Below are 24,044 nucleotides of genomic sequence, written 5' to 3' on the forward strand. Positions count from 1 at the left end.
AGACATATCTTCGACTTCATCCGAGTAGCTTTCATATTCCTCATCAATTAAAACAGTAAGATTTCTACCATTCGAGAAGAAAAAAGGCAAGATGAATTTCAACTAAAACAGTAAAAGTGAGAATGCGACTAAAAAGAACACAAAATTGGTACGACACACTAGTCCATGTTGCTGCATTGTTTGTCGAGGTGTTGTTTTGACACGAACGTTCACATTTTCTAATGTTTTCTAATATCTTTAAGATTATCGACGACTTTTCTCATGGAGTGTTCATAGGAAATGCGGAAGTACAAAGAAGAAAAAGATTTAATATCTCCTCCATCTCTATGTATTGTATGTAATCACTAGGTAGTGCAAACTCAAGCAGTTATCTTTAGATGTTGTGGCTGCTTCAACAACCCATTTTACTATGTCTTTGTTTTGGCCAAAAGAAAATATTGTTGGTTTCTTACTTGTGACTTGTGAGTAGTTGCATTAGGACGACTCCAAAGCTGTAGACGTCGTTTTTCTCCATTACTTCCATGGTGTATGCATACTCTGTATTTTAGCGAACAGTTGAAATAAGAATTGTAAGAATACTCACCTGGCGCAATATAGAAATAAGAATACATGACATGTTGTCATCATTACCTCGCTCATCTTGCAAGGCCTTCGCCAACCCAAAATCTGCATTGACAATGAATTACTTTTTTTTTTAATAATCGGTTAGAAAGTATAATACCTATGAAGGACTCCGCAGATTTTGATGATTCTTGCTTAATGGCGATTCTAGAGGAAGCCGTTAGATTGACTAAGTTCGAAAATCAACGATTTAAGAAGATTCCGTAGTTTGGGATGAGAGAGTTGGTTGTTGTGCTTTCATTTTCATTGCTCAATGTGAGTGTGACGGTTTCTTGCTCAAAAATCTGAATACCGTTTTGTCCCAAAGATGGTAGAGTGATAGAAAAGATAGAGAATGGGGGACCAAAAAAGGAGTCCTTACAAATTTGCGGTCAAAATGGCAAATCGGTCAAAGTTGCGGATTAAAAACAGAATTAACGGTTCTAATTTTTAGAAACAAGGAATCGTAATCCAAACTCAAGTTTCTAAAATATGAAACCCTAAACCCCTATAAAAAGGGAAATCCTAATGTAACTAATTTCTACATCTTCCGATGATATTTCCCTAAATCAGTTCCCCATTCTCTAATCCCTAAATTAGTTTTTGATTATGTATGAAAGGATTCATCATCTTGTAGGGTTGAAAACCAGATGGTAATGGTGGAAGAAGAATACTCAATTTGTTTCAACAATTTAAAAAAGTTTATTCCAAATTATAAGGTACTTATTATTTTATCATTTTTTGTCTCCCTCTTTTAAGTATCTTATAATTTGGATTAAACTTTTTTACATGGTTGAAACAAGAACACGATCGAGAAGTAGTTTAACACCTAAATGTATATATATCCCTCTTACGATGATTTTGGTTGATAATGGAGATGATCTCTTTAGGTGTTCACAAGATTGAAAAGTTGTTTAACTTTCTTACTTTTTTACCTTTACTAAATGAATGGATCGAAAAAAAAAATCTGACGAAGATGAGTCAAAAAATTAAGATACGTGTTTAGCACATGTATGTACGTGACGGATCGACAAGATGAGATCCGACAATCAAGAGTTCAAGATATGCGAAGATATTTCAAGATATATGATGATCAAGAATATTTACTTTATTATATTTTTATCGTGTAATCGATCAAACCCACCGAGTTGTGGTGATTATTAATGAAACAGTTATTTCCCCGTGGATGTAGGTCGTTATCATCCGATCGAACCACGTTATATTATCATTGTTTGTCTCCCTCTTTTAAGTATCTTATAATTTGGATTACACTTTTTTACATAGTTGAAACAAGAACACGAACAAGAACACGATTGACAAGTTGTTTAACACCTAAATGTATATATATCCCTCTTACGACGATTTTGGTTGATAATGGAGATGATCTCTTAAGGTGTTCACAAGATTGAAAAGGTATTTAACTTTATTACTTTTTTACCTTTACTAAATGAATGGATCGAAAGAAAGAGATCCGACGAAGATGAGTCAAAAAATTAAGATACGTGTTTAGCACATGTATGTACGTGACGGATCGACAAGACGAGATCCGACAATCAAGAGTTCAAGATATGCGAAGATATTTCAAGATATATGATGATCAAGAATATTTACTTTCTTATATTTTTTTCGTATAATCGATCAAACCCACCGAGTTGTGGTGATTATTAATGAAACAGTTATTTTCCCGTGGATGTAAGTCGTTATCATCCGACCGAACCACGTTATATTATCGTGTCAATATTTAAGTTTATTTTTCCGATTATTACATAAATATCATTCAACAACTAAAACAGTAAGTTTTGTACTATTCGAGAAAAAAAAACGACAAGAATTTGAAATAAAAAAACAAAGTGGGATTGCCACTAAAAAGAATACAAAATTGGTACATACACTAGTCCATGCTGCTGCATTGATCCAAATCCACCCCACCATATATCTCTCTCTTTCTCACCTCATGAACCAAAGGAAACCTAATTCTGTGGATATGTATTCTAAGTGTCTAAAGTTTAAATCTTTATAATTAGGTTACTTTCATGGGGTTTAAAATCTATGGGACAATATATTGCTTTCATATAAACGGTTAGAAAGTCTGTATCTGAACAACTCCATGGATTTAGATTATTCTTGTTTGATGGTGATTCTAGAAGAAGCCCCGAGATTGACCAAATTCGAAAGTCAAAGATTTAAGATCTTGAAATGTCCCCAGGACATTTTGCCTATGGATCAAATGTCTTTATAGACATCTCCAATAAAATAGTCCAATATAGTCCGGTCCGTTCTGCATTATCCATCTATATAAGAAAACAAGATTTTTGTGCTGACTGGGACAAAATAAATGCTTGATAACTGGGACAAAATAAATGTCTCTATCTCATCTTTCCATCATTTAATCTCTCCCCACAAAGTGTCAAGTGTTTGGTGAGCAAATGACCCTTCATATTCAATCAACCAACCACAACACCTCCAAGCCACTCAAGCGTCATTACTCATGCATTATTCTTCTTTGCCCAATTTAAATCATATTCATTGTCCAAAGGTAACTCCCATTCTAATTAATCCTTCATATTCAATCAAATGACCACAATACCTCTAAGCCACTCAAGCGTCATTACTCGTGTGTTCTTCTTCTTTGTCCCATTTAAATCATATTCATTCTAAAAAAGATAACTCCCATTCTGACATATGAATTTCATAAAAAAAAAAAGAGAGCGAAGAGTCCAATGGATAGTGATCCAGAGCATAATAGGCAGAAAGAGACAACTCTTCAAATAACGCAATTTTCTTTTTCAATCTTCTCAGTTATTGTGTTTTTTGTGCATAATAATCTCTCTATCATACTCTCTCCCCCTCTTTCTTTTTCTCTTATTGTGTTTCAAATTGCAGGAGTTATGCGGAAACAAATCTTTGATATGGTCACTATATTAGAAAGTATCGGGGTGAATAATATTCTCTCTTTTATTTCCTAACTCATAGTTATGTTTTTCTTAGGTTCTTAATAACAAAGGCGAAAGTGAGCATTGCTATATAGGTAACAAGTTTTCTAAATGTCGCAAGTCTAACCTTAATTTCTTATGTTGGCTTACATCTTCTCAAGATTTCAAGTTACCGGAAAAGTTTTAGTATATTTTCGATTATTGCATAGGAATGCGCCTAAAACTTATCATGTTGAATGTGTGGGAAGCTAGAAATATCGATAAACACGGGTTTTATCGTGTGATTCTGGACTTGAAGTTTCCATGATGATGATAATTCAACTGAGAAAGTGAAGGATATATTCGTTCGGTCTGAAGGAGATGTCCTTCCGAAGGAGTGTCCGACCAAGATGGAAATCAATTTCTCAGTTAGGATAAAGATGTATTCGTTATGAAGATCATCTGGTCCGGTCCAATTAGGGGTCGTAGTGCTTTGCTAGAAGCCAACTACGATCGTCGGATCAATTCATTGATTCGCGGCTAACATAGACCGAATCCTACAGCGGATTACACATAAGAGTGGTAACTTGATCGGAGAGAGTTGATTAGTGATAAAGTGGCAAATAAGTGGACTGGATCCATTGTTGATAAGGCCAAATAGTGTTCGGAAGAGTCCAAACACATACACACAAACCCGGGCCCGGGGGTGCCCATAAAGGGGTCGGCCATCCTAAGCAAGGGGTCGGCCAACACATGGTCGGTTATGACCTTAAAGTGGGCCGGGCATAAGCCCATAAGAGGGCAATAGTGGCCGGCCACACTAAACCCTAAAAGGTAGTGCTTTTGGGATAAGTCTAAAGAGAGATTTTTTTAGAATCCTAGTTTGGGTCAAATACTTACTCTATGGTTCCCTATAAATAGACCTCCTTAGACATAAGTGTGTACCTAAGAGATGTACAACTTTGGTGAGCTTTTGTGTGGAATTTTTCTAAGAGAGAAAATTATACACCTCTCTCTCTCTCTCTCTCTCTCTCTCTCTCTCAATAAAAAGCTAATGGAGAGAGAGGAAGTTAGAGAGAAGCTCAATTCTATCAATCTAGTCAAGAAGAAGAGTTCTTCTCAACCTTCTATTAAGTCCTAATAGACATTAAAGAAGGGAGATCAAGTTAACCAACTCGGTGTCTCAAGTAGAGGAGCGACAATTGGAGCTCTCAATCTTCACACGCGAATTGGAATGGTTCGAGGGAAAAACGCGATAAAGGTATTTATCCCTCTTCTAGTTCATTGATCAGTTCTTGCATAAACGATCATGGTAATTTAGTGTTAACATATGATGTTGAGATTCCGCTTAGAACACTAGATAATATATACACACAAAACCCTACAGAAAGATGAAGCATAAGAAGATTTTAGTCTCCCTGAACATTATTCATATGCTAAAATTTATAATCTTCCTACTAACCATCTTCTTTAATGGTCAAATTCATATTCATGCATATTTAAATAGTGGTGCTCCAAATAGAGAAACAATTCTATGGTCCGAGGTAGACATAAATTAGTACTAATTTAGGGAGGATATGAATCACGTCACATGCACTTACATTTTTTTTTAGTTTTGATTTGGAAATCCAATTGAGGCGGTTTGGAAACCCAAAGTGAGAGGCGGTTTGGAAATCCAATTGAGGCGGTTTTGGAAATCCAGATTGAGTGGCGGTTTCAATTTGGATGGTTTCCAATTTTCAGTTCAATTTGGAGTCGGAAATTTTGAAACCCACCGGCTTATAATACATATAAATAGGGGGTTTGAGTGCTTTGTAAAACACAACAACACAAACACAACAACTATTCAACATAGAGTGTGAGCAAGTGAGAGAGAAATTTTGTTCATAGTTTTAAGCGGTGTTTAATTTCTCAGTCGTCGAAGATCTAGTATAGAAGGTTAATTTCTACACGGTACCATCTTGGGACGAACTTGCGGGTTCTGTGGGTCGTCTTCATCTATCCTTCAATAAAGATTTCTTGTTCACCCGAGGACGTAGGCTTTAAGCCGAACCTCGTTAAATCTGTTTGCATATTTAGTTTTGACATAGCTTTTCGATTAATTTTCATAATCGAATCAATTTCTAGGATAAGTTTGATAGCTTCCGCGACTTTTAGTACTAACATATTCTCTTACAAAAAGAGGTAATGGACAAGCTTTTTATTTTTCTATTTTTTTCTTTCTTTCTACCTTACAATTTAACCTGTGCCAATTTCAAGATTACGAAATTATAAGAAGCTTCATGTCAAACTCAACCACACAAGCTAGACAAGTTCTTCGCGGTGCTGGAAGAGATGGATGAGAGGTTGATGAACTAGATCTTGTTTACTTTGATGTAGATGAAGTTTGATTTCTCTTTTGATCATTTTGGAGGTTTACAATTCTTTTAAGCGATATTTTAACATTAATTTGTGAAATCTGCCTTACAATTCTTTTAAGCGATATTTAAACATTAATAAGTGAAATCGGGCCAAATATGTTTTTTTCTTGAATCACTATATTGTCGCCGATATGATTACTAGGCATCTTAATTTTTGGTTCATTTGGTTTCGCATAAGTAGTATGCTCCCTTGGTGTGTCTTAAATTGTCAATTGTCAACAATAATAAGCAAATTAGACAAAAGATGTGAAACACATAAGAAAAGTGTTTGTCGTAATGAATATTGTTATATGTCGTGTAATATGTTACTTCAATGGAATTTGTTAGTCTCAAAGTTTTGAAAAAAACTATCCTAATTTTCTTAATCTATGGAATCAATTTGTTCCACCACTTTCTTAATTCTTTCATTAGCCATATGTTATTGGTAATACAATCCTACATTTACCCCTGTAAATTTGAATATATGAAATCCTAATATTCATAATTACAAACCTAGGTATCCAACTATTTTTTCTCTTCACTTTGTTGTCTTTATCCTCAATAGTTGTACATTTCTATATCATGTGGTATTGATATCTTCTGTAATTTTAAAAAAAAATTTGTGAAATTATGAAGGATTTGAGGTAAACTCGAAAAGATAAAAAAATGTGGTTTTGTTTTTACAAGTGTATGGTAATCGCGATCTAAGTATGAATTTGGATTTCCACCGTGCCGGAGGCACGGGCTATGCCTAGTTAAAATAGAGAACCAATTAGATGATATAATGAATAAATAAGGCGATGAAGGGCAGCCTTGTCTTAACCCCCGTGTACCATAAAATATTTCTTGTGGTGAACTGTTCAATAATATTTGGAAGGAAGGAGTAGCGATACAATTCATAATCAATGCTAGTGTTGCATCTTTGATTCCAAAACTCAGTAAGGTGAACTTGCGAAATCCCCAATCTACTCTATCATAGGCCTTCTCCATATCCAGTTTCAGAGCGAAAATCCCTTTTATTGAACCTGACCGTTTCACTGAGTGTGGTAGTTCTTTTGCCATGAGTATATTATCACTGATTTGTCTTGTCGGAGGAAAATCATTCTGAAATTCAGATATTCTACTTTTCGATAATGGCCTAAGTCTGTTAACCAAAAGTTTTGTGATCACTTTATAAAGAACATTGCAAAGTGGAATATGCTAGAAGTCTGTCTCCTTTTGTGGATCTTTGTTTTTCATAATGAGAGTAACATACATATGATTTAAGCCTTCTGGCAATGAAATGTTTCTAAAAGTATTTGCAATGAATTCTGAAACCTCATTTCCTATTAAAGGCCATGGCTTTCTATAAAATGTTACCGATACCTGTTCGGTCCCGCTGATTTGAGAGCTCCCACATTGTTTGAAACTGCAAAGACCTCATCTTTTGAAGGAGGATACCATTTTCATTGCTCAATGTGAGTGTGACGGTTTCTTGCTCAAAAATCTGGATACCATTTTGTCCCACAGAGGGTAGAGTGATAGAAAAGATAGAGAATGGGGGGCTAAAAAAGGAGTCCGTACAAATTTTTGGTCAAAATGGCAAATCGGTCAAAGTCGGGGATCAGAAAAAGAATTAACCTTTCTAATTTTTAGAAACCAGGAACCGTATCCAACACCTATAAAAAGGGAAACCCTTAATCCTAATGTAACTAATTTCTACATCTTTCTTTGATATTGAAATTATGTCTCTAATCCCTAAATTAGTTCTTGATTATGTATGAAAGGATTCATCATCTTGTAGGGTTGAAAACCAGATGGTAATGGTGGAAGAAGAATACTCAATTTGTTTCAACAATTTAAAAAAGTGTATTCCAAATTATAAGGTACTTATTATTTTATCATTTTTTGTCTACCTCTTTTAAGTATCTTATAATTTGGATTACACTTTTTTATATAGTTGAAACAAGAACACGAACAAGAACACGATTGAGAAGTTGTTTAACACCTAAATGTATATATATCCCTCTTACGACGATTTTGGTTGATAATGGAGATGATCTCTTAAGGTGTTCACAAGATTGAAAAGTTATTTAACTTTATTACTTTTTTACCTTTGCTAAATGAATGGATCGAAAGAAAGAGATCAGACGAAGATGAGTCAAAAAATTAAGATACGTGTTTAGCACATGTATGTACTTGACGGATCGACAAGACGAGATCCGACAATCAAGAGTTGAAGATATACGAAGATATTTCAAGATATATGATGATCAAGAATATTTACTTTCTTATATTTTTATCGTGTAATCGATCAAACCCACCGAGTTGTGGTGATTATTAATGAAACAGTTATTTCTCCGTGGATGTAGGTCGTTATCATCCGATCGAACCACGTTATATTATCGTGTCAATATTTAAGTTTATTTCTCCGATTATTACATAAATATCATTCAACAATTAAAACAGTAAGTTTTGTACCATTCGAGAAAAAAAAACGACAAGAATTTGAAATAAAAAACAAAGTGGGATTGCCACATAAAAGAATACAAAATTGGTACATACACTAGTCCATGTTGCTTCATTGATCGTGGAGTTTGTTTTTTAAAACGAACATCCACATTTCTAATGTTTTCTAATGTCTTTAAGATATTCGACGACTTTTCTCATGGAGGGTCTGTTCATAGGAAATGCAGAAGTACAAGAAAGACAAAGTTTTAGCTAATATACCATAGACTTTCATAAGATACTGTAGCATATCTTCGTGTATGACGGTATCTCGTGAAGATTTACGACTATTAGCCCGAGCTTAAAACATTACTGGTTGAGGTCTAGCTCATTAAACCAATTTTTATATACTCTTAGTGTAAGAATTTCTCTAAACCCTAATTTTATTTCAATCATTTCATTAGAACTATTACATCTAGTATTTATACTAATACAAGAAGATTAAGTTGTTATTATAACAGATTCTGTTATAATAACAAACTTAGTTATTTAACAAACTTAACTAATACTAATCTTTTAACAAACTTTAACTAATCTCTAATCTTCTTATTTCAGATATCCTTGTGAGTGTCTTCAGACAAGAGTGCCTTCAGACAAGCTGAGTTGATGACTTCTTGATGGGCCTTGACTTCTCAGATTGACTGCCAGATAGACCATAGCTTGACTTGACTAGACTTGACTAGTCAACTATTTATATACTTGTAATTTCCAGAGAAACCCTAAACTCTTTCACTTCTTCAAACCCTAGCTGCCTCTTCTCTCGACTGCCTCTTCTCTCGACTGCTTGTGTTAACATCCCCCCTCAAACCGATGGAGATGACGAAGTATGATCCATCAGTTTGTCACGAAGATGAGAGAAAACTTCGAGAGATAACCCCTTTGTGAAGATGTCTGCTAATTGATCCTTGGTAGAGATGTGTTGGATCTGTATTGAGCCATCAGAAACGAGATCTCGAACATAATGAAAATCTACTTCGATGTGTTTCGTGCGCGCATGAAAGATTGGATTTGAAGCAAGATATTTGGCGCTGATGTTATCACAAAACAGACTATAGGGTTTGATTAATGGACACTTAAGCTCGTCCATCAGGTATGAAATCCAAACCATTTCAGTAGATGTAGTTGAAAGAGATTTATACTCTGCCTCTGTTGAGGACTTAGCAACAGTAGCCTGCTTCTTTGAGCTCCAAGAGATTAAACTCGAGCCAAGGAAAATACAGAAACCCCCTGTAGACTTTCTGGAGTCTGGACATCCAGCCCAGTCTGAGTCTGAGTAAGCTGTAAGCTTAGTTATATCACCAGATTGTAAACGAATTCCAGACCCAACAGACCCTTTCAAATACCTAAGAATCTTCTTCACTAAGACCAAATGAGAAGTAGTAGGTTTATGCATGAATTGAGCTGTGTAGTTAACAGCATATGATATGTCTGGTCTTGTTAGAGTAAGATATTGTAGAGCACCTACTAAACTTCTGTACTCTGTTGGACTAGGAAGTTCATCACCATCAGTAATTGATAATCTTTGACCACTAGATACAGGCAAATGAGATGGTTTGGAATCTAATAATGAGGCTTTTTGAAGTAACTGTAGTGTGTACTTCTTTTGTGTTAAGAGCATACTTGAGTTATCTGACCCATGAGTGACTTCAATTCCTAAGAAGTAGGCTAAAGGACCTAGGTCTTTCATCTTGAAAGAGATACTTAGATCACAAATTAGCTTATTCATCATTGGCAAAGAGCTCCCTGTGAGAATAATATCATCTACATACAGTAGAAGTACAAGTATATCCTTATCTTGATGAAAAACAAACATGGAATGATCACTTCTGCTCTTATGAAAGCCATACTGATATAAGAAATTGGCAAATCTATTGAACCAAGCTCTTGGAGCTTGTTTAAGACCATAGAGGGCTTTGTGAAGATGACAGACATGGGTTTCCTTATCTGGTTGAACAAAACCAGGGGGTTGTATCATATAAACAGCCTCTTCCAAAACCCCATGAAGAAAGGCATTTGACACATCCAACTGTTTAATATGCCATGAATTTGTTGCTGCCAATGTGAGAATAAGTCTAATTGTTGTTGCCTTTACAACAGGACTAAAGGTTTCATAGAAATCAACACCCTCTTGTTGATGAAATCCTTTAGCAACTAATCTGGCCTTGTACCTTTCAATGGAACCATCACTTTTCTGTTTGAGCTTGTAAACCCATTTACAGCCTAATACATTCATAGAATTTTGATATGGCACAAGAGACCATGTCTTATTTTGCTGTAAGGCCATATATTCTTCATTCATTGCTTGACACCACTCTTTGTGTTTAGATGCCTCTTTATAAGTAGTGGGTTCAGCAGGCAATTGTAGAATGGATAAGTAGGCAACATTGAATATGTGAGGTGATGAGTAGTGAGCCACAAAGTCTGATGGTAAATGTTTAGGTTTGATAATGCCATTCCTTCCTCTTGTTAGTATCTGCTCAGTTTGTGGTTGAACTTGTGGGATAGCTGGTGTACTAGCAGACAAGTTAGGTGTCCCTATCTCAGGAGAAGACAACTCCCTTGGTTCTGAGTTAGCTGGTGAGCTAGAAACACATCTAGATGTACCTAACTCTAGAGGCAAGGACTGAGTGGATATAGGAGAGGGCAGAGGCAATGAAATAAAAGGCTCTGAACTCTGATCACAACCTGACCTGTTCTTATGGATGTGGACATATGGAAAGTTGTCCTCATCAAAAGTAACATGTCTGGATATGTATAATCTTTTGGTGACAGGATCATAGCACCTATACCCTTTGTGCTCATGACTGTATCCCAAAAATACACATTGAACACTCTTAGGACTGAGTTTATCTTTCCTAAGATCTCCTAAGTGAGGATAACAAGCACAGCCAAATATCTTAAGGTTGGAGTAATCAGGAACAGTATGAAAAAGAACTTCAAAAGGAGATAATCCTTGAAGTGTTGATGTGGGTAGCCTATTTATGATATAGACAGCAGTATGAAAAGCATCAAACCATAATAACTTTGGTAAAGAACAATGAAAGGACAGAGTGTTACCTAGCTCAGTGATATGCCTATGTTTCCTCTCTGCCTTCCCATTTTGTTGGGGAGTATAAGGGCATGAACTCCTGAATATAATGCCATTTGTATCCAAAAAAAACCCTGAAATCCCCTTTTTGTAGCTCAGGAGCACCATCAGATTGGAAATACACAATCTTTACTTTGAGTAAATTTTCATTTGTGTTTTTGAAGTGAGTAAAGCATTTGACACTGTCTGATCTTAATTTCATTGCATAAATCTAACTATATTTGCTGAAATCATCTAGAAACAAAATATAGTATCTAGCCCCATTTGGTGTTGAAACAGGGGCTGGTCCCCAAATGTCACAATGAATTAGATGTAAAGGAGTATTGGTAGTGGAACTTGATGAAACAAAGGGAAGACACTTGCTCTTACCCAATTCACATGAGTTACAGAAAAATGTATCACTAGGGTTAGACAAGTGTATTTTATCTTCTTTATGTAACTGTTTGACAACCCTCTGATTTGTATGACCTAGTCTAGCATGCCAGACATGAATAGTAGTGGCTGTTTGAGCCATATGGGCAACAATAGACTTGTTTTGTGTGATATTCTGTTGAACTTCTATGGGATAAAGATTGTTTTTGACTGGTCCCTCAGCTAGAATTCTTTTGGACCAGATATCTTTTATAGTATATCCCCAAGGTAGGAATTCCACAGACACTGAATTGTCTTTTGTGAACTTTGAGATTGACAGTAGGTTCCTTTTAAGATTTGGAACACATAACACCTTATGTAGATCAAAAACACAGTTAGAAGTAGACAATTTTGAAGTACCTGTACTTTCTATTGGTAGAAATTTGCCACTACCAACCATTACTGCCTCAGTACCTTTATAAATTTGAGGAGAAATGATATTTTCCACTGTATGGGTCATATGACTGCTTGCTCCAGTATCTGCTAACCATGCCCTTTCTTTTATATTAGACATATCTGAACTTTTACTAGTAGTATAGCAACTTTCAGATGATACTATCATACTGTCATCATATGTTTCACAATCATGAAAGAAATCTTCATCACTTTCATCATTTTCATCACATAAAATTGCAGTATGACATTCTTGAAAAACCTCATCTTCATCACTGTGGTCATAAGGATAGATAATAGCATTATTACACTCAAGTAATGATTCTTCTGTGTATGGGTAAGATTTTGAATCAGGTGAAACAATTTCATCATCAGATAGTATTTGTTGTTTACTTTCTTCTGTGTGATAACCAGACTGAGGTTTGTTCTGCCTATATCTGAAATAGCAGACCCCAGCTGAATGACCCCACCTTTTACATATTCCACATGGAACAGAAGAAAAGTCAAAGTCTTCTGCCTTATGATTCTTAGACTGTGAATTATCTGAATATGAATTATCTTTCTTTTTGATAGCCTGATTTCTGTAAAAGGTAGGAGAAGGTTTGATTTTCTGTCCATTTTTATACTGTGATCTGTTCACATAATATACTTCATGACCAGAATCTTTTGTAGCTAGCCACTGTTCATGTTGATTCAGCCTAGACTTAAGTTGTGCTAGAGATAAGACTTCATTATTTGCTCTTAAAGCAATAACAAATTGATCATAATCTGATGATAATCCATGAATAGCAATTCGAACTAGTTCAGGTTCACTTACCTTATCATGAACAGATAGCAAGGAATCAGAAATAACCTTGATTTCCCTTAGGTATTCTGCAATAGAAGCATCTCCTTTCTTTATTGTTTGTAGTTTTCTTCTAAGTTGATCTTTCTTTGCTTCTAAACCTTCATTATTGGTTAGATCTAGATAATTCCATATTTCTCTTGCTGATTGAAGACCGTATATATCAAAGTAAATTGATTTTGATAAAGTACTCTTGATATATGATTTGACAAAACTTTCCTTACTCCTCCATTGCTGAAATTGTGGGTTGATTTGCTCAACTCCATTGATAAATGTCAACTGAGGTGGTTCTTCAATTGAACCATTAACAAAACCTATGAGTTCATAGGTATTTAACATTGTTTCAACCTGATCTCTCCACATAAGATAGTTGGAATCATCCAACTTTTCAGTGATGAAACTGGTGACTGCTGAAATTGGAGGGAGATTACTTTGATTTGCGGAAGCCATGAAAGTGCTTGATGAATAGTATGAAAAAAACAGTAAGTTTTCTATCTAATCACTGTTTGAAATTGATGATTTTAGTGCTTGAAGTAGCTGATTTTAATCTTCTTCTATTTTGAATGTTTGATTTTTTGCGAGATGATGTTAAATTTTGATGATTGTTCTTGAGTTTGAGAGAAAAACTTGGTGAAGACCTAGCCTGAACCTGATACCATGTAAGAATTTCTCTAAACCCTAATTTTATTTCAATCATTTCATTAGAACTATTACATCTAGTATTTATACTAATACAAGAAGATTAAGTTGTTATTATAACAGATTCTGTTATAATAACAAACTTAGTTATTTAACAAACTTAACTAATACTAATCTTTTAACAAACTTTAACTAATCTCTAATCTTCTTATTTCAGATATCCTTGTGAGTGTCTTCAGACAAGAGTGCCTTCAGACAAGCTGAGTTGATGACTTCTTGATGGGCCTTGACTTCTCAGATTGACTGCCAGATAGACCATAGCTTGACTTGACTAGACTTGACTAGTCAACTATTTATATACTTGTAATTTCCAGAGAAACCCTAAACTCTTTCACTTCTTCAAACCCTAGCTGCCTCTTCTCTCGACTGCCTCTTCTCTCGACTGCTTGTGTTAACACTTAGGAAGAGAAGATTGGTTGTTTATTGGAGGTGAAGAGCCTGTGCGAATTTGCAAAGAGATTGTGTCTAAAGGATAATTATGGTTTACGGGTTAATTAAATTTTGAGAGTAAACCCAACAAATGGGGTAGAAAAATATCCTCAGTAATTGACCTTACGAGTTACGAGCAATCCACAACTAAAAGAATCGTCCAATTCACCAAATAGCTTACAGGAGGGAGAAGGATACAAACCAGTAACCATGGCGGGCCAAACCGAATTATTTGCTAAAAAAAGTTCAATGTCAAACCTTTATGATAATTTCTTATGGTTAAAGGGGTAACTAAACTTGCTTCTCTTATGTTTTTGGTTACTAAGCTCTCAGTGAAACTGCGTTTTTCAGCACCACCACTCCCATAAACTGAAACACAACATAGAGCAGGATGGAATTTCAATTATAGAACCAACATTCGCAGTCAAATTGGTAATTCCTGCATATGTTTGGTGTGATTTTGATGTTCTAATAATTTTCCTCGGTTGCTTAGGTACCTGGACTAGGTGTTGTTATTGTAGGCAACAGGAAAGATTCACAAAGCTATGTTAGTATGAAGAGAAAGGCGTGTGCTGAAGTTGGGATTAAGTCATTTGATGTGGATCTGCCAGAACAAGTATCGGAAGCTGAAGTAATCCAAAAGGTTCACGAGTTACACGCTCGGCCTGATGTCCATGGTTGGCTAGCTATACTTTGTCTTCATTTTAAACTTTTACTTGTCAGTTGTGTAGTCCTTTTCAATCATTTAGTTAGAACCACAGTTTTTGTTACGATATCTTTATTTTTGTTCTATCGGCAGGGATACTAGTTCAACTTCCCTTGCCAAACCATATAAATGAAGAAAAGGTCTTGACTGAAATTAGCATCGAGAAGGACGAAGATGGGTTTCATCCTCTGAATATTGGCAAACTTGCCATGAAGGGAAGAGAACCCTTATTTATGAGTTGTCTAACTTTCTTATTTTTTACCTTTACTGTAAAAGAATGGATCATAACGAACCCAACTAATAAAAGTGTAAAGAGACATATCTTCGATTTCATCCGAGTAGCTTTCATATTCCTCATCAATTAAAACAGTAAGATTTCTACCATTCGAGAAGAAAAAAGACAAGATGAATTTCAACTAAAACAGTAAAAGTGAGAATGCGACTAAAAATAACACAAAATTGATACAACACACTAGTCCATGCTACTGCATTGTTTGTCGAGGTGTTGTTTTGGCACGAACGTTCACATTTCTAATGTTGTCTAATATCTGTAAGATTATCGACGACTTTTCTCATGGAGGGTCTGTTCATAGGAAATGCAGAAGTACAAAGAAGAAAAAGATTTAATACCTTCTCCATCTCTATGTAATCACTAGGTGGTGCAAACTCAAGCAGTTGTCTTCAGATTTTGTGGCTGCTTCAACAACCCATTTTACTATGTCTTTGTTTTGGCCAAAAGAAAATTTTGTTGGTTTCCTACCTGTGAGTAGTTGCATTAGGACGACTCCAAAGCTGTAGACGTCGTTTTTCTCCGTTACTTCCATGGTGTATGCATACTCTGTATTTTAGCGAACAGTTGAAATAAGAATTGTAAGAATACTCACCCGGTGCAATATAGAAATAAGAATACATGACATGTTGTTGTCATCATTACCTCGCTCATCTTGCAAGGCCTTCGCCAACCCAAAATCTGCATTGACAATGAATTACTTTTTTTTTAATAATCGGTTAGAAAGTATAATATCTATGAAGGACTCCGCAGATTTTGATGATTCTTGTTTAATGGCGTATCTAGAGGAAGCCGTTAGATTGACTAAGTTCGAAAATCAACGATTTAAGAAGATTCCGTAGTTTGGGATGAGAAATTTGGTTTATGTGCTTTCATTTTCATTGCTCAATGTGAGTGTGACGGTTTCTTGCTCAAAGATGGTAGAGTGATAGAAAAGATAGAGAATGGGGGACCAAAAAAGGAGTCCTGACAAATTTGCGGTCAAAATGGCAAATCGGGTAAAGTTGCGGATCAAAAACAGAATTAACGGTTTTAATTTTTAGAAACAATTAAGGAATCTTAATCCAACTCAAGTTTCTAAAATATGAAACCCTAAACCCCTATAAAAAGGGAAATCCTAATGTAACTAATTTCTACATCTTCCTGTGATATTTCCCTAAATAAGTTCCCCATTCTCAAAACTCTGGATATTGTTTTGTCCTAAAAGGGTGTAGAGTGATAGAAAAGATAGAGGATGGGGGGCTAAAAAAGGAGTCCGTACAAATTTTTGGTCAAAATGGCAAATTGGTCAAAGTCGGGGATCAGAAAAAGAATTAACCTTTCTAATTTTTAGAAACCAGGAACCGTATCCAACACCTATAAAAAGGGAAACCCTTAATCCTAATGTAACTAATTTCTACATCTTTCTTTGATATTGAAATTATGTCTCTAATCCCTAAATTAGTTCTTGATTATGTATGAAAGGATTCATCATCTTGTAGGGTTGAAAACCAGATGGTAATGGTGGAAGAAGAATACTCAATTTGTTTCAACAATTTAAAAAAGTGTATTCCAAATTATAAGGTACTTATTATTTTATCATTTTTGTCTCCCTCTTTTAAGTATCTTATAATTTGGATTACACTTTTTTACATAGTTGAAACAAGAACACGATTGAGAAGTTGTTTAACACCTAAATGTATATATATCCCCTCTTACGACGATTTTGGTTGATAATGGAGATGATCTCTTAAGGTGTTCACAAGATTGAAAAGTTATTTAACTTTATTACTTTTTTACCTTTACTAAATGAATGGATCGAAAAAAAGAGATCCGACGAAGATGAGTCAAAAAATTAAGATACGTGTTTAGCACATGTACGTACGTGTTGGATCGACAAGACGAGATCCGACAATCAAGAGTTCAAGATATGCGAAGATATTTCAAGATATATGATGATCAAGAATATTTACTTTCTTATATTTTTATCGTGTAATCGATCAAACCCACCGAGTTGTGGTGATTATTAATGAAACAGTTATTTCCCCGTGGATGTAGGTCGTTATCATCCGACCGAACCACGTTATATTATCGTGTCAATATTTAAGTTTATTTCTCCGATTATTACATAAATATCATTCAACAATTAAAACAGTAAGTTTTGTACCATTCGAGAAAAAAAAAACGACAAGAATTTGAAATAAAAACACAAAGTGGGATTGCCACTAAGAAGAATACAAAATTGGTACATACACTAGTCCATGCTGCTGCATTGATCGTCGAGGTGTTGTTTTGACACAAACGTTCACATTTCTAATGTTTTCTAATGTCTCTAAGAAACTCGATCTTTGTTTAATCACTAGGAGATGGATGCATCTTGGTGTCCACTAGGTGGTGCAAACTGGAGAAGTTATCTTCAGATGTTGTGGCTGCTTCAACCACCCATTTTACTATGTCTTGATTCTGACTAAAGGAAAAATCAGTTGGTTTCTTACCTATGATTAGTTCCAGTAACACAACTCCAAAGCTGTAGACGTAGCTTTCCTCCGTTACATTCATAGTGTTTGCATACTCCACCATCTATATCTCTTTCTTTCTCACTCGTGTTCTTGTTTTATCCCTACTAAAGGTTCGACCTCATGAACCAAACGATTCCTGATTCTGTGAATATGTATTCAACGTGTCTAAAGTTTAAATCTTTATAATTAGGTTAATTTCATGGGGTTTTAAAATCTATTGGACAATCTATTGCTTTCATATAAACGGTTAGAAAGTCTATATACGAAGAACTCCACGGATTTAGATGATTCTTGTTTAATGGTGATTATAGAGGAAGTCCCTAGATTGACCAAATTCGAAAGTCAAAAAATTTAAGAAGATTACACAGTGTGGGTCTGTGGGATGAGAAATTTGGTTGTCGTGCTTCATTTTTCATTGATCGATGGGATGTACTGGGGGGCTAAAAAGGAGTCGGTGCAAACTTTGGGTCAAAATGGCCAACCAACGAAAATCGGGGATCAAAAAAAGAATTAACCGTTTCTAATCTAACTAATTTGAAACCTTAAACCCCTATAAAAAAAGGAAAATCCTAATCCAAATCCAACAAATTTCTTCTGCTTCTTTCTGTGATATTGAAATTATGTCTATAACCCCTGAATCAGTCCCACATTCTCTCTCCTCTACCCTAGAAAACAAAGAATATGAAGATTATTTTGCTTCAATGCCTAGCTGTTTAAAAAGTTTACCAACAGATGAACAAATAGTTCTTGATTTCCTTCTTAAGAAGATTATTGACAAACCCTTACATCCAAATCCTATACAAACCCTAATTGATGTTTCTACCTATGACCCTAATCTTCTTATTACAGGTAAATGTACTTTGATTTTGATTAATCTTTTTTGTTTTGGTTTAATTTGTGGTAATGGCCTTATTCTTCTTGCAGAGACATTTAAAACACAATGTATTGGTTCTTATGACTGGTTTTATTTCTTCACAAACGAAGGAAATGGTTATGGCAGTCGAATTGAAAAAACCAAGAATAGTAATGGGTATTGGAAAGCTATTCGATTTGAAAAGGTTATCTGTAAAAGAGATCAAACTGTGATTGGGTGGAAGAAAACTTCTGTGTATTGTGTAGATATTCACCATCTTGAACTTGGGAAGAAACCCAGATGGGTAATGGAGACATATTCTATTTGTCCCAAATTTCTTAAAAAGTGTAATCTAAATTACAAGGTACTACTATTAATTTGTTAATCTTTTTTTTTCATCATCTTCAAAAAAGAAAGGGGTGTTAAGTAATCTGCATTTTTCTAGTTCTTGATACAAAAATTTGGTATTTTGCAGGTGAATGATATGCTTTTGTGCAAGTTCTTTCTTGAAAAAGAAGAAGAAGAAGAAGAAGAAGAAGAAGAAGAAGAAGAAGATGTTATGTTTACTGGTTCTTGCCCTAAATGTGGATCAAAGAAACGAAGATGTATCACCCCCACTTTTAAACCTAGGAAAAAACTCATCTCGATCAACAACACCACCACCAAAGACAATCATCAAATATTCCAAGAAAATTCCCTACTCCGAAACAGAACCAGGTCAATTCCTTTCATGAATTCCGACCCACTCATACCCCATCCCAACTCTTCTTCTTATTGTCTCATTGACAGCAAGGCTCCCACTTCAACCCCACCACCACCACCACCACCACCACCACCACAAGTTGATGAAATTAACAAGGTATTCATTCATTCATTCATTCATCATTTATTACTATTAATGAATCTGTTTAGTTGTTTTTGTTTTCTAGTAATAAAGTACTTGTGTTCTTTTTTAGAGTCAGAGTAGTCAACTCGTGCAGGAGGAGGAAACCCATGAATATTACTATGAAAATCTTCCGGAAGAAAATTTCATCAGTTCAGAAAGATATGAAGAAGACTCCCTCCGAATTAGGTTCATTTGTTACTGTGGAAATCGCCACCAAATCTTCGTGGATGCTTCCTCTATTTGATTTCATATTTTCATCCTTCTTTCTCTTTATGCCTTATTCATTACTATGTGTACATATATATATATATATATTCATTCCTCTGAGAATTTTGTTTGATAATGGAAAATGATGTCTTTAAAGTGTTCACAAGATTGAAAAGTTGTCTAACTTTCTTATTTTTTTACCTTTACTATAAATGAATTGATCATAACTAATCTAACTAATAAAAGTGTAAAGAGATGTATCTTCGACTTCATCCGAGTAGTTTTCATATTCCTCATTAATTAAAACAGTAAGATTTCTGCCATTTTCATCCAAACAAACAAAGAGGGACTCCCACTAAAAAGAATACAGAATTGGTACATACACTAGTCCAGGTTGCTGCATTGTTTGTCGAAGTGTTGTTTTGACACGAACCTTCACATTTCTAATGTTTTCTAATGTCTTTAAGAAACTCGACGACTTTTCTCATGGAGGGTCTGTTCATAGGAAATGCAGAAGTACAAAGAAGAGAAAGATCTAATACCTTTTCGATCTCTGTGTAATCACTATTAGATGGATGCATCTTAGTGTCCACTAGGTGGTGCAAACTCGAGAAGTTATCTTCAGATGCCGTGGCTGCTTCACCAACCCATTTTACTATGTCTTTATTCTGACCAAAAGAAGAATCAGTAGGTTTCTTACCTGTGATTAGTTCCATTAACACAACTCCAAAGCTGTAGACATCGCTTTTCTCCGTTACTTTCATGGTGTATGCATACTCTGTATTTTAGCAAACAGTTGAAATAGACGTTCGTTTAGGCAAAATAAGGTAAAAGCTCGTAATTTCTAGCAATGGTTGATGATAGTAAAGAATGTTAAGAAAACTCACCGGGTGCAATATAGCCATAAGAACCAGCAATACATGACATGTCATTTTTATCATCGCTTCGCTCATCTTGCAAGGCCTTCGCCAGCCCAAAATCTGCTAAACGAGGAAAGAATTCCTCGTCCAACAATATATTGTTAGGCTTAATATCACGGTGGACAATTGGTGGCTGACAGTCATGATGAAGATAGGCTAATCCCTGTGCCGCCCCAATTGCTATCTTGTATCGTTTATGCCAATCCAATAAAACTCCAGCCTTCTCTGCATATATAATATCCCCCAAGCTCCCATTTTCCATGTACTCATAAACCAGAATCCTGATATTCTCTCCTATACAACTAAACAACAATTTTACAATATTTCCATGTCTAATCCTGCCTAATGTAACCACCTCTGATTCATGAACACATAATCTTCCTGTTTTCTCATAACCCTGGCAGAGCCTCTTAACCGCTACTATCTGACCAGTTTTGAGTCTTGCCATGTAAACTTTACCCGAACTCCCTGTTCCTATCAAGTTCTCTTCCCTTAAAGAAGCAAATATTTCTTGTTCATCGAAGTTCATATTATAAAATGATGTCAACTTCCATCGAGGTTTAGTTTTCCCACCAATTGACTTGGTTTTGCTCTTGTAAAACCAGAAGAGTGATACCAGTAGTAGGAAAGCCAAACAGATAAACACCATTATCAGGAATGGTGTGGAGGATATGGTCTTCAGACACGGAGGGAAAGGTTTGAGGTTTTGGCTACAGAGATTGGGGTTTCCAATTAAGCTGGGGAGATAAATGCTTTTGTCAAAACCAGAAGGGATTTTTCCTGATAGATTATTGCTTGATACATTAAACTTGTTGAGCTTCAAATTTCCCAATTGAGCTGGAATCTCACCAGAAAGTAAATTTTGGGACATATCAAGATAAGTTAAAGTTGCTAAATTCCCAAGCTCACTCGGGATTTTGCCGGAAAATCTATTGTTCGCTAGATTTAGATCAGTTAAATAAACCCATGAGCTAACATTGTTTGGAATCATGCCAGAAAACATATTCTCTTCGAGATGAAGTTTTCCTAGTTTACCGAGTTTGTTTATGCATGAAGGTAGCTCCCCGGATAGTCTATTTTTGCTAGTGTCAAGAACTGCGAGTTCAGGCATTTCACAGATTTCCTTCGGAAGTTCACCAGAAAACTGATTTTCGAAAATTATCAACTGAGTCAATTCTCGAGAACCAGAGATAGCAGGAGGAATCAACCCATCAAATCTGTTGTTCTTTAGTTCTAACAAGTAAAGATTAGGGAGACCCCAAAAATGATCCGGAATCGTTCCACTGAGTTCATTGTTGAAGATCCTAACATAAGTGAGACTGATACAATCTCCATAAGACTCCGGCAAATTTCCAGATAACTTATTATTGAAAGCAATTAAACGTCGAAGCTTCTTTCGATAACAAAGAAAGGGAGGAAGTTTACCTACAAGGTTATTACCGGAGACATCAAAATCTTCCATATCCGAATTCCGCCCTAAATCAACTGGTAAACTGCCTGATAATCTGTTGTTGAAGAGCATCAACTGTACAAGGTTAGGATTCAAAGCGAGAGTTCGGGGGATTTCACCTTCAAGATAGTTATCATTAAGACCAAGTGAAGTTAGTCCCAATCCAGCTAAATTTTCAGGCAATTTTCCAGTAAGATTATTCTGAGAAGCGTCGAAACTAATCAAAGTTGTCAAATTTCCAAGACTTTCTGGTAATTCTCCGGAAAAACGATTGGAGTAAAGTTCAATCTGTTTGATGTTCTTTAATAGGCCAATACTATTAGGGATTTCACCAGAAAGATAGTTGTTTGAAAGATCAAGTTTTCTCAGGGAAAAAAGTTTTCCAAATGTTTCCGGAATTTCTCCAACTAGATTCGAGAAAGGAAGCCAGAGATATTCAAGTTTAGTTAGGTCACCGATTTCCGGCGGCAATGGACCTGGAGTAAAAGGATTGTAACCTAGATCTAACCTAACAAGTTCACTTAGATTAGACAAAAACGAAGGAATCGAACCGTTTAGCAAGTTTCCGAACAGATTCAGATCTTGAAGGTTGGGAAACCGACCATAACAAACCGGAATTTCACCGGAGAAATTATTCCGTGAGAGATCTAACCAGCTCAAGTTACTAAACTCAGATGAAAAATCAGGCAAATCACCGACGAACAAGTTAATGGAGAGATTTAAATAACGAAGATTCGAACAAGAAGAGATCAAATCAGTAGTAATACTTCCATTAAAGAAATTATCAGAAAGAGAAAGATTTTGAAGAGTTGGAATGAGGCAAAAATCAGCTGGAAAAGCACCTGAAACTCCAAATCCGGCGAGATCAATAATGTTCACAGCTGAAGTTAGAGGATCGCAAGCAATGCCAGTCCAATTACAAGGACTATTATCAGTTTGAATCCAATCATCTAAAAGACCAGTCGGATCTTCAATGTGAGAATTTTTTGTTCTGAGTAAGATTTCAGCGTCATCTGTGACAGAAATCACCGGAAGAAGAAGAAGAAAAGTTAGTTGTGAGGAGAAGATGACGATGAGTATGAACTGGCGAAGTAACATTTCGAGAGAGAGAGAGAGAGAGAGAGAGAAAGTAGAGAGAGAAGAGAGAGGTTTAGGGTTTAATGATTGTCTGGTTTTTTGAAGGAGGTAACGGGTAGGAAATGATGGTGAGAAAAACGAGGGAAAACAGTTTTCCCGGGAATGGCGTGTTCCTTTGAACGCATGGAAAGAGTGAAGAGAGTTTAACCTATAGATGAGAAATCACATGTTTGATGCTACAGATCTCTAAGATTATTCAACCAGACCAGCTGCTATGTGGTCGAAATGGGCATGCCAATGGCACTCGGAAAAGGGTTGGTACACATAGAAATCGGGCTACATTCGATGAACATCAAAGACTTACTAAGTCGAACCAGAAAGTTCCTACGAAAGGGTGGAGACTATGGAGAAGAGTCAAGAGATTGCGGGATCAATTTGATAGCATAAAGATCAATCACATATTCCGTGAGTCCAACCAGTCAACAAAGTTTTTGTGAAAGATGAAAACTGAGTGTTGGGAAAACTTTCCCGAGCACCACCCAACTACCACCGGAGTTAGTTAATAGACTTAATTCAGACAAAGCGGGGACTAGATGGGGGCTAATATGAGATGTTTGTTATTTCTGATTTTCTTTATTTATTTATGTAACGGGTCGAGCGCTTAATTCGCTTGTCAATTAAAAAGAAAATTCAGAAGTTTTAAAAGTACCCCATATAAGTGTTAAAAGCTTCTTCTCCCTCGAGGCAAACCTGAAAGGAAGTTTGTGAAGGAATGGGACACCTTTAACATCTACATGGGACGCCTTTAAAGATTCCTACTGGGGCCGCGAGGATCTCGACTAGTGTTTTTTCGGTCCCAATGGAACCCATGGAAGATTCTTAAATTGGTTTTAGAT

General features: G+C 35.7%; 2 protein-coding genes and 1 pseudogene across 4 annotated transcripts; 2 read left to right on the forward strand and 1 right to left on the reverse strand.

The window, feature by feature from the left end:
* Positions 1 to 92: 92 nt before the first annotated feature.
* On the reverse strand, positions 93 to 23,371 carry LOC147570544 (LRR receptor-like serine/threonine-protein kinase HSL2). Of its 2 annotated transcripts, none has more exons than XM_086657081.1 (4): positions 20,589 to 23,371; positions 20,244 to 20,479; positions 15,853 to 15,938; positions 93 to 491 (listed from the first exon to the last, which is right to left on the reverse strand). In XM_086657081.1, exons 1-4 carry the CDS (start codon positions 23,167 to 23,169, stop codon positions 449 to 451), a joined length of 2,946 nt encoding a protein of 981 aa, XP_086513207.1. In that variant the 5' UTR covers positions 23,170 to 23,371; the 3' UTR covers positions 93 to 448. The 2 variants fall into 2 exon arrangements, with proteins under 2 accessions (XP_086513207.1, XP_086513206.1); XM_086657080.1 differs by lacking the exon at positions 93 to 491 and adding an exon at positions 15,250 to 15,760.
* LOC147570545 (bifunctional protein FolD 2 pseudogene) lies at positions 1,134 to 15,333 on the forward strand (annotated as a pseudogene). Its single transcript, XR_015230575.1, has 3 exons — positions 1,134 to 1,319; positions 14,756 to 14,939; positions 15,062 to 15,333. The product of XR_015230575.1 is annotated as a bifunctional protein FolD 2 pseudogene (transcript).
* On the forward strand, positions 17,699 to 20,062 carry LOC147570546 (uncharacterized). The gene is made up of 4 exons (XM_086657108.1): positions 17,699 to 18,604; positions 18,680 to 18,972; positions 19,084 to 19,467; positions 19,565 to 20,062. Exons 1-4 carry the CDS (start codon positions 18,376 to 18,378, stop codon positions 19,736 to 19,738), a joined length of 1,080 nt encoding a protein of 359 aa, XP_086513234.1. The 5' UTR covers positions 17,699 to 18,375; the 3' UTR covers positions 19,739 to 20,062.
* Positions 23,372 to 24,044: the final 673 nt, after the last annotated feature.

Source organism: Eschscholzia californica, unplaced genomic scaffold, assembly GCF_041429995.1.
Source record: "Eschscholzia californica isolate CP2 unplaced genomic scaffold, dmEscCali1.0.p SCAF_1, whole genome shotgun sequence".
Lineage (NCBI taxonomy): Eukaryota > Viridiplantae > Streptophyta > Magnoliopsida > Ranunculales > Papaveraceae > Eschscholzia > Eschscholzia californica.

Coding starts and splice junctions, on each gene's coding strand:
- LOC147570544 (XM_086657080.1), bottom strand. CDS start 23,169: ATGTTACTTCGCCAGTTCATACTCATCGTCATCTTCTCCTCACAACTA. Junction 15,939..20,243: donor ATTACACAGAGATCGAAAAG/GTATTAGATCTT, acceptor TTGTCAATGCAG/ATTTTGGGTTGGCGAAGGCC. Junction 15,761..15,852: donor TTATTTCTATATTGCACCGG/GTGAGTATTCTT, acceptor CGACGTCTACAG/CTTTGGAGTCGTCCTAATGC.
- LOC147570546 (XM_086657108.1), top strand. CDS start 18,376: ATGTCTATAACCCCTGAATCAGTCCCACATTCTCTCTCCTCTACCCTA. Junction 18,605..18,679: donor CCCTAATCTTCTTATTACAG/GTAAATGTACTT, acceptor TTCTTCTTGCAG/AGACATTTAAAACACAATGT. Junction 18,973..19,083: donor AGTGTAATCTAAATTACAAG/GTACTACTATTA, acceptor GGTATTTTGCAG/GTGAATGATATGCTTTTGTG.